Source organism: Chenopodium quinoa, unplaced genomic scaffold (genome assembly GCF_001683475.1).
Source record: "Chenopodium quinoa cultivar QQ74 unplaced genomic scaffold, ASM168347v1, whole genome shotgun sequence".
Classification (NCBI taxonomy): Eukaryota; Viridiplantae; Streptophyta; class Magnoliopsida; order Caryophyllales; family Amaranthaceae; genus Chenopodium; species Chenopodium quinoa.
This window is the reverse complement of record NW_018742410.1, coordinates 531,120-541,151: the sequence shown is the minus strand read 5'-3', so window position 1 is coordinate 541,151 and position 10,032 is coordinate 531,120. Positions and strand designations below refer to the sequence as shown.

Here is a 10,032-nt window from a genome sequence, read left to right as displayed (position 1 = left end):
TAAGATCCGAAAGGGGCTCTCTGATTTGGTCGTTATTTTTAAGTATGTATGTTTTTATTGTTATTCAGAGTTTGCTTTATTTTTTAAAGTCATGTATGGTTTATTTGAGTCTTTCTTGGTTGTTGTCCTGTTTTTCTGGTTGTTTTGGCTATAGTTTATTGGATGGTTGTGTGAGGAGGGAGTTGAGATACCTTGTCAAGGGTTTTGGTGTTGTTGTGTCGAGAGAGGTAACGTGGGTTGCCGTTGTATGGGAGACGAATGAGAAGTTGGTCATGACTAGGGTGTGGTGTGTTTTAAGGTGGAATGACTATGGTTGTCATTCTGCTCCTTTCGTTGGAGTAATCATTGCGTTTATTACTCTTGATGTTTTCTATCTGAAGCAGGCTCCCAAACTTTGTTTTGGGGTTTCACGAGCCTTGACGTTGTTAAAGCTTTCTTGCAAACAAGAACAGCTTAGGAATGATAGGTCACATGTCCATGTGATCGGTTTGAAGACCTTACGTGGTGATAAGTTGATCCCACTAGGTATAGTTAAACTAGTCATGATCAAACAGTTTCGATTCTCTCTGCTCTCGTTGTGTTTTGAAGTGGATATCCGCTCTTTGGCCTATAAAGAGGTCCTGTTTTGCAAGTTTTCCGGCCAACTCCAGTTATGTTTGGTTTTTAGTGTCGAATGTTGAAAAGGCTTAAATGTTAAAAGCCATGTAGTAAGATTTAGGTTTTATTTCGTATGTTGTAAACTCTGATTTTATTAATATCATTTGCTTTTGTCAAAAAAAAAAACATAGAAGAACGTATTATTAAAATAAAAAGGACATATTTCATAGTATTGAAACTCAGAACATTATACCTTAAATAACATTGTTTGTAATGTAACATATTAATTAGACTTAAACTCAGAACATATAATTTAAAGAACATATTAATTAGACTTAAAGAGCATATTTCATTACAATTAACAAAATGAATATAGATCGTATAAGTGATAAAAGAACATTCATCATAATTAGAAGAACATCATCTTCAACCTCAGAAAATAATACAAAAACAATAATAAACAAAAATTCTTTGATTACGAAATCCATAAATTATGAAATTTAATTTAGAAAAATTATCTCATTTGATTACGAAAACCACAAATTATGAAAATAATTTAAAAGAGCATTATCATTATCTTCTACATCATAACTATGATTATGAAATTTAGATACGAAAAAAAAAAACTAAAAAGTACCTTCTCATTTGATTATGAAATTATCAAATTCACCATCATTAAATTATTATCAAATCTTCATTCTTGTATGTATTATCAACAGATCTACAATTTTGGAATCATGTTGAAATTTAAACTACACTACCATTAATTCTCTCAGCTAAAAAGTTTCTCTCTCTAAAAATTCTTTCTCTATATTTCGAAATTGTAATTATATCTCTCCAAAAATATCAAATATAATTTTGAAAACTATTAATATGGAAAATAACTAACAAATCCCTTAAATTATAGAGAAAATTTTTTTGATAATTTTTTTATTAAAAGTCAAATAATACTATTATTTTTAGCAGAGTACATCTTAGTGTACTATGTAAATTTCATAAAAAAAATAAACTAGAAAGACCAAAAAAGAAATAGGCGACGAAGAGCTTTCACTGCAAACTAGTGTGGATCTACTCTGTCAGCCTTTTCAACCTGCCATAGAGGCCTATTATTTTGGGAAGGCGATACTTTTTTTTTTTTTTTGGTGTTTAGAGAGCCACAAGGGCAGGTGATGAGAATTCATCCCAATATCTCCTAGAATCGGAGGGAAGTTCTAACCACTTGAGTTATCCCTCACTCTCATTTTGGAAAGGCAATATCAGTGTTGTTGTAAACAAACTTATTTATCTATATGGCTGTAAATTAAATTAGACCAATATTAACTTTTCTTAGCTGTCTAAGCAATAATGATAGGATAAAGTTATTAGAAATCGTATGTGAGCTTGAATCTTTACCTTCAATGAGAAGTTAAGACAAGAGGGATATATACCAAGACCAAGCATAATAACATCCTTTTCATAAATTTATGTGAATGACATTAGAAATAGCCCATTAGTAAGATAAACAACATCAATTACATAAACCAGTAACTAAATAGGATCGATAGTAATCAACAAGAATTAACCTACATGATTTGCTACTCTTAAGAAAACCCTATTTAGTTTAAAGATTTGTTGGATAAATGAAGCATAATGTGCATCCTCTCTTACCATCCAAAGAGAGTTTTAACCAAATTGAGAAATTACATTGTTCTTCGCACAGCTTGAATAATTTAATTTTAACCAAATTAAAGGTATAAGAGGTAAATAATTTAAAGCACGTAAATGCAAACTAAAGAGAAAACAAAAATTGCTTAGAATAGGCTTTCACATTTTAAGTACTTGTAACTCTTTCTTATGGGAAAAGAAAAAAAAAAGAAAAAAATACATGTATGGTATTGATGAGTATATGAAAGATCTCTCTTCAAAAAATTACAGAGTATGTCATAAATTTTAATATAATAAAGCTTGAGGAACACGACTATTATTTATAATGAGAGGGAAAAGGGAATTTAAACATATTTTTTCAAAAAGTAAAATTCCTTTTCTAGCACTTGTAAAGATTTTATTTATTTTTGGCCCTACAAAAAATGCTATTCAGTGAGAATATAAATTAACTCAATAGCTTGAGGGTTGATCAGTTGCCCCTTTTCCAAATTCCAATCTCCTTGGCCTATCGTCATGGAGGTTGGAGATCCACGCCAAAAGGCCCAAAACAATAAGCTAACGGCAGATATAGTGCACGCGCTTAACCAATGTAAGAATGACCCTAGTAAGAATGACCGTGTCATAGAGCTTTGCAGTAAGACTGGAGTTGGTCCGTTGTATCATACGACCTTACACAAATCAACTGTGCTTCATATGGCATGTTTCCTTAAAAATTTTAAGTTAGCAGATAAACTCTTGGATATAGTTTTTGATAATGATTCGTCAATTGAAGAGCTCTATCAAAAACTAGCTACACCAAAGAATGCTTGGGGATGCACTGTACTCCACGACGCAGCCACCTCCAACAAAGGAATTCCATTTATTGAGAAGCTGTTGAACAAAGTACCTCAACTGCTAGATGTAGGTAATACCTGGGGTGAGTCTCCTCTCCTTGAGGCTATCCGCTATGGCCGGAGACGTATGTACTTCTATCTTGTCAAGGAAGTCAAGAAGTATTGTGAATCAAAAGGTTTAACAACGAATGAACGCCTCCGCTTCTTAAAACGCAATGATAACCTCACTATTCTTCACACAGCTATCCTCACAAGACAATTTGGTAAGTTTCTTAAAGATTGATAATCTATTCTTTTGATGCTCCCTGTACCAAGCTTTGGTGGGAACTGGAGCCCCGCCAACTACAATTGCTTGTGAGTAGGGGGATTCTCTTACCTCTCCCTATACTCTCAAGCGTTGACCTACGGAGTTAGGCTGGCTTAACTTGTGAGAGGTGTCGTTTCAATAGGATCCTTCATCTTACCCACATTATATGTATGAATGTTACGATCTTTATATGGAGGATTTGTTCAAATAGTATTAATAGGTTCCAATCAATTAAACAAAGGCTTAATCCCATAAGTAATTTTGGCTATAAATAGTATTAATAGGTTTCTGAGGCTCTAAAAATTTGTAAATTGTAATTTACAGATGTGGCGCTTGATATAACTGAGAGATATCCAGAGCTATATCATGTACAAGATCCTCATAAAATGACTGCTCTACAAATGCCTGCGCGCAGTCCGACAGCTTTCAAAAGTGGAACTATATTAGGACCTCTACAGAAGCTTGTCTACTCAAGTATGTAAAGCTTTTGCACTGTCTTCACATTTTTCTTTTTATTAGCAAATCATTTTGCAGCATACAATAGAGTGATGGACTAATTAAACACCTTTATTGTCCGATACTCCGTATCGTTGCAAGAATGTCATGCTTGGTCTTAAAGAATCTACTGTCTTCTTCACCTGTACTGTGGTAAAGTATTGAAGAATTTATAGCCTTATGAGCTCAATATATACAGAGTATCTGTTTGATTAGATCAGAGAATATTTAGCTCATCTACGGCCTCAGTTAATACTCTGTAGTTAATTATTTTACCTGTGAAATGTTTGCTTTTTTTTTTTCCCAGTTGTCTCAACTGATGAACAAGAGTTACAAGACACAACTGCAGAAGTTGGCATGATTCGAAGAGCCATTAATTTCATAATAAGTAGAACCTGTAAGTACAAGATTTGTAAGCTATGTACGAGTCTATAATTCACTTCATATTTGCTCATTGGTAACTTGATTGTGTTAGGGTGCATATGTCCCATGATAGAAGAGGTCAGAAAGCTGAAGAAGGGCAATGAGGATGCGCTAAAGCTTGCCAAAAAGTTGATTGAAGAAGATACTTCCTGGGAGAACACATATATGCCACTAGAAAATGAGGCAACTGCTCCTAATATACGTCAAACCCAGAATACGCAGTCATCAAATAAAAAACCTCAAAAAGGCGACGATGAAGCTCCATTGCTTTTGGCAGCTAGAAAAGGTTGTATTGAGATCGTCGAAGAGATACTGGAGGTGTACCCCCAGGCAGTGGACTACTTGAATCATAATCAAGAAAATTTGTTCCATGTTGCAGTCAGGAGTCGCAACATAGAAATTATTCTCAACATTGTTAGTGAGAAAAACCTTTCAAGGAGGGGCCAATTAACAGCCATAGACAAAGACTTTAACACAATAATGCACAAGGTTGGTTACCAGCCATCCATCCCAGGAAAAGATAACGAGAATGGAAAGAAAAGTCCAACAGAGTTAACCACCGCAGAAGTTCTTATGGACACGAGGATCAAAACTCCAATCACTGAATTGTCCGATGAATTGAGTTTATTAGAGGTAATTATATACTGTTCTTATACTTATTAGTGCGTGTCCATCATTCTATGGGGTTTTATGATATGTCTATGTGTATACGCAGAAATTGGAAGGTCATTGTCCAAATTACCTGATCAATCACCGGAATAAGGATAATTTGACTGCTCGGGAACTGTTTGCCAAGAAAAACGCAGACCTTCGTGAGAAGGCCAAAGAGTTTCTGAAGCAAACTGCAGAGCACTGTACAGTGGTAACCATTCTGATAGCCACAGTTGCCTTCGCTGCCGCGTATACAGTACCAGGAGGTCCAGATGAACGTACAGGGCTCCCAGTTCTCCTTGGGCAACCTTTATTCCTGGTATTCACAGTAACTGACGTGCTCTCTCTTGGATTCGGATTAACAGCGGTGGTAGTTTTTCTCACCATACTCACCTCCCAATTTCGGATGAAAGACTTCCAAAGAACTCTTCCTCAAAGACTGCTTGTTGGCTTAACCCTCCTCTTCCTCTCAGTGTCAATGATGATGGTATCCTTCGCGGCAACTATAATTCTCACCATTAATACCAAGCAGCGTTGGACCAAGATTGCACTATACATAGTTGCTTTCTTTACCGTCATAATCTTTATGCTATCCTACATTCCTTTCTACAAGGAACTTCTTCATATTTTAAATTACTGCATTGTGAGGATTGGTAGGTCACTTCCTAAGCCTACGCGCACACAAAATCCTAAAGATAAAGATGCTTCATTGAACAAGATCGTGTGCCGTTGATCCTCAAGCGGTATGATTTCTGCAGTGTGGTGCCTCTCAGCTCGCTCAGTTCAGAGTTTCGTAATTTTTAGTATCAGTGTTGTTATCATCATTTGCCTTTGTTTGATTTCCCCCTTATTATCTACCAGTACTGTCCACTAGTTCTTCCATCTTTGGCTATAATTCTTATAGCATATTGTACTATTTAATGTAATATTGTGTAATGAATAAACAGCAACATTATGTATGATAAAAGGTTGTTATGTTGTGTGATTCTACATCTTCAGGCTAAAGAGTATATTACCATTCCCTCAAATTTGTGCAGAGAAACATCAATCCAAAAAACCCAAAACATTTCGATTGAAGGAGAGATGTATATGGTGGAGTTAGCTGGTGATTTACTTGTAGTCTTACGCCAAAGAGAGTCTGGTCTTGGGGAGGATGGCAATAATGATGTATACCTCTGGGACAACAGAAATTGCTACCGTACCATTAATTAAGCATGTCATTGCACAACATTGTGGAGAAAGTTGAGGATCTGGGTGATTTTTTGTTATTTGTTGGTGATAACTATGCTACTGCGGTTCATATATCAAAGGCTCCTAGTTGTCAAAAGAATGCTATATACTTTATTGATGATGAATCAAGAGTATATTGGGGTGCTTCATACGGAACTGAAGTCCGTGGGCAAGATATAAGTATGTTTGACATGGCATTCGGAGAAATAAGATCATTTTATGAAGGTGATGATAAAATTTCCAAGTACTTGGCTCCTATATGATTTATGCCCAACTTTTAGAAATTTAGATTTTACTTGTTTTTGTACTTATCTGTTCCTTTTCGATTAGATTACGCTGTATCTTTGTTCTAGTGGTTAAACCATTAAATAATAGCCTTGTAGTTAGAGGTGTCAAAACCACCCAACCTACAAAAAACCTTCTGTTTCAGAAATGGTATGAAGGAGTCGAGGGTGAGTCATATACTCAAAAGTCAAAACAAATTCGAAGGATATAAGCCAAAAGGACAGTTCTTTTCTTCCTTGTTAAGATTCAAGATCCAAAATACAAAGAATCTCCTATTTATCTATAACATTGTACAAAAGACAAAAATATTGTACAGATACCACCATATTGATCCAGATTAGATTAGCTACTACGAATGATCACAAAGAGAAAGAAAGCAGAGACCTCATGTTCCACTGAGCTAAAAGTGTGGAAGCTGACCACCATGATCATGAATTGACTTGTCCGTCCTCACTTCAGACAGCTAGGTAGTGCAAGTCCATGGCAGATGAATACAAGCACAGCATATATGATGATCAGGAGAATGAATACCAGAACAACTCTGCAAGATCGAGCATTGCATGAAATAAGGATTTCCATTACTACTAAGAAGCCTCTGAAGTGGAGCATTCATTGGTCCAATTTATGTATTGTTCTAGAATAGTTCTAAGAACCATATTAATCATGCAACTGCCCGAGCCCTACAATATGTATCAGATTCAGTCCATTCAGACCATTGTATCATATATTGATCGTCGTACAATTTCTTTTAGTGGAGAGGAATATGACCAAAAAAACAAATATAGCTGAAGGGCAGGATATCAATAATAAACACTAGAAGCAAAAACAGGGACAAGTCGAATAGGACTTATATTTCACTTAAGAAGCCCCATGAATCCATGATTTTATAATCCAAATCTAATAACAGAACAGCAAGGCATGAACAGCATCACCTAGTGAGTGAAAAGTCACGGATAGAAAAAAAGGGCAATAAATACTCTTTCTATTCCAAGATAATAGACCACATTATTTGGGGTCATTTATAAGAAATTCATTGACTATCCTTCACTATTTCGATTTTTGAAAGTGACCTATTTAGAGACAGACTAGAGTTGTGATTTTAGGACGTATGGGTAGCTAAGATGTCTTTGAAAAATCATCCAATAAAAGATTTGAGCATGAGAGCTCCCCCCCCCCCCCCCCCCTCTTTCTTAGAGTGGAATTGAAAAAATGGAAGCAAGAAAATTCAAAGCACAAAATGAATAAGATAACCAAAGATCTGAAAAGAAAGAGAGAGAAGGAGAGAGAAAGATTTGAGTACATACATAAGTTTAACATTTTTCCACCACACATTGCTTCTAAAACGGCGAGCCTGCTTTCTGAACCGAAAAGTGTTTCCTTGCAAGTTTGCAGTTTTATCAACCAACAGCTCCAAACGATCACCTCTATCAAGCACTTTATCAATGTTCTCAACCATAACATTCCTCACCTAAATAAACAGGTGAATATGTACAAATCAAGTCAATAATACACATCAAAAAGCAGCATATATGACAGGGCATCAAATGAATGTCAGAGAAATTGAATAAGCAACCATTTATCTTCAGGTAGAGATTCATTTGTAGTAAACCTGATACTCTTGAATACACCATTGATGAATTAAAATAGCTGACTGGCACTAACCTGATCCATTTCACCTCTTAAACGATTAATTCTGTCAGCATTTGGATCACTTGAATAGTAGTCCATTTGCTGGTTCAGAACCCTTGAGAATTCATCACTCATAGCGTACGCTTGGGCTGTCAGTACTGCACGTCCATAAGTCTTCACAAATCTTTGATGTATGTCTTCAAGAAATGCAAATGGTATTCTACCTGAACACATCCAAATTATAAGGGAAGTACTAAGCTAAATGAATTGAAGGAAGTAGAAAACCTACCATTATCTCTAGCACAACAATGAGAGGCAAAAAGAAAACAACTTTAACTCTAGCTTTCGGGTTTTTGCATACCCCTTATATAAACTCTTTCATACGATTATACTCACATGATTGACCTGAACACCTAATACAACAAACATGATAATGAAAAGAGTTTTATCTTCCCCCATTTCATCTCAATACTATATTTTCAACAGTATAAACAAAATTATCCTATCAATTACATATCATGAGTTTTTATTTAGAATACTCCCGCTAACTAATCATAGCAATCAACCAGCAAACTCAAACCTTAACAACAAATTTTCCCAAATTTCAACTCAATATCCATTAATTAAACATAATCATCAATACCAAAGATTAAACCCACCAAAAACCCCTCAAAAATAATCATAATCAAATACTAAAACCAAAATAAACCCAAACTTTAGCTTAATTTTACTATCAAATAAAAACATAAAATCAATGGCCAGAAATCAATTAATAAAGAATTCCGAAAAATCAAGCAATTACAGTCGATAAGAGAGAGAAAGAAGCATACGGCCAAGGGAGTCATCGGCCATACAAAGAACAGAAAGACCATCAGTGCGTTTAAGGTGGAAGATGTAACGATCTTGAGAGTACGACACGTGGGTATCGTTATTTCCAGGAGTTTTATCCAAAATTTGCCGCGCAATTGTGCCGGCGTTTGTCGACGCCGCCGTATATTCCGCCAGTATCACCGTTCCCCGAGCTACCATCCCGTACAATATCCCCATTTTCTGAATAAAATAATAAAAAAAATAAAAAACAAAAAGGTTGAGTTTTTGGGAAATGAGAAGGTTTAGTTGATGATTGAAGACATGGGTGTTTGATTTGTTTAAGTGGGGTTAGTGAAAAAGAGAAGAAATTGATGAAATTTGCAAGGGGAGAACAGAGGTGAAAGTGGGAAATTTGATTTGGGGTGTTTTGATTAGAAAAATTGATGAATGCAATGCTCTTGAGTTCGGGGTTGCCGAGACAATTTGTGGGGTGCTTCTATCAGCAAATTATGTACAGAACACTAGAACAGGGGACTCACGAGAAGTTAGACAAGACGCCATATGAGATATGGAAGGGTTATGCTCCAAACCTGAGTTATCTAAAAGTGTGGGGGTGTCTAGCAAAGTGGGTTATCCTTTGTTCAAGTGCTCAACAATAGGTTCAAGGACCTATGATACAGTGTTCATTGGTTATGCTGAGAATAGTGCCGCCAACAGGTTTATGAACCTGGAAGATAGCTCTATATGTGTGTGAATCCTGTGATGCAGAATTCTTTGAACAGGTATTTCCTTTGAAGAAAAACTTAATTACTAACGATGTTTCTTCAGTTCCTTCATATACAGAGCCAGAAGATGCTTCCCCTAGGGTTGAAAGTGATATTCAACCTAGGAAGAGTAAAAGGCAGAGAGTGGAGACAAGCTTTGGGCCGGATTTCCTAACAGATTTTTTGGCAGAGTTCGGAAATCTTAATGAATTTGAGGATGATCTAGATGAGATCATGATGTATCTATAGGTTGTGGATGAAGATCTGAAAACGTTCGAAGAAGCTATGAGCTCAGTGGATGCAAACTTCTGGAAGGAAGTTGTTGTGAACAGTGAGCTTGATTCAATCATGTCCAATGGGACTT

The 10,032-nt window shown here is 35.8% G+C and overlaps 2 protein-coding genes across 3 annotated transcripts; one reads left to right on the top strand and one right to left on the bottom strand.

The window, feature by feature from the left end:
• Positions 1–2,680: 2,680 nt before the first annotated feature.
• Positions 2,681–5,940, top strand: LOC110705347. Its single transcript, XM_021883188.1, has 5 exons — positions 2,681–3,337; positions 3,706–3,855; positions 4,184–4,273; positions 4,352–4,932; positions 5,015–5,940. Exons 1-5 carry the CDS (start codon positions 2,755–2,757, stop codon positions 5,681–5,683), a joined length of 2,073 nt encoding a protein of 690 aa, XP_021738880.1. The 5' UTR covers positions 2,681–2,754; the 3' UTR covers positions 5,684–5,940.
• A 733-nt stretch (positions 5,941–6,673) lies between these two features.
• Positions 6,674–9,544, bottom strand: LOC110705331 (vesicle-associated membrane protein 711-like). 2 transcript variants are annotated; one of them, XM_021883167.1, is made up of 4 exons: positions 8,925–9,528; positions 8,128–8,318; positions 7,770–7,933; positions 6,674–7,006 (listed from the first exon to the last, which is right to left on the bottom strand). In XM_021883167.1, exons 1-4 carry the CDS (start codon positions 9,139–9,141, stop codon positions 6,916–6,918), a joined length of 663 nt encoding a protein of 220 aa, XP_021738859.1. In that variant the 5' UTR covers positions 9,142–9,528; the 3' UTR covers positions 6,674–6,915. The 2 variants fall into 2 exon arrangements, with proteins under 2 accessions (XP_021738859.1, XP_021738867.1); XM_021883175.1 differs by lacking the exon at positions 6,674–7,006 and adding an exon at positions 7,013–7,145 and having other exon boundaries at positions 8,925–9,544.
• Between the last annotated feature and the right edge of the window lie 488 nt (positions 9,545–10,032).

Excerpts from the sequence above, each read along its gene's own strand:
- LOC110705347 (XM_021883188.1), top strand. The coding sequence starts at position 2,755 with ATGGAGGTTGGAGATCCACGCCAAAAGGCCCAAAACAATAAGCTAACG. Across the intron at positions 4,274-4,351 it reads TTTCATAATAAGTAGAACCT|GGTGCATATGTCCCATGATA; the intron begins GTAAGTACAAGA and ends TGATTGTGTTAG. Across the intron at positions 4,933-5,014 it reads ATGAATTGAGTTTATTAGAG|AAATTGGAAGGTCATTGTCC; the intron begins GTAATTATATAC and ends GTGTATACGCAG.
- LOC110705331 (XM_021883167.1), bottom strand. The coding sequence starts at position 9,141 with ATGGGGATATTGTACGGGATGGTAGCTCGGGGAACGGTGATACTGGCG. Across the intron at positions 7,934-8,127 it reads TAAGAGGTGAAATGGATCAG|GTGAGGAATGTTATGGTTGA; the intron begins GTTAGTGCCAGT and ends CTGTTTATTTAG. Across the intron at positions 7,007-7,769 it reads TGGAAAAATGTTAAACTTAT|AGTTGTTCTGGTATTCATTC; the intron begins GTATGTACTCAA and ends TCGATCTTGCAG.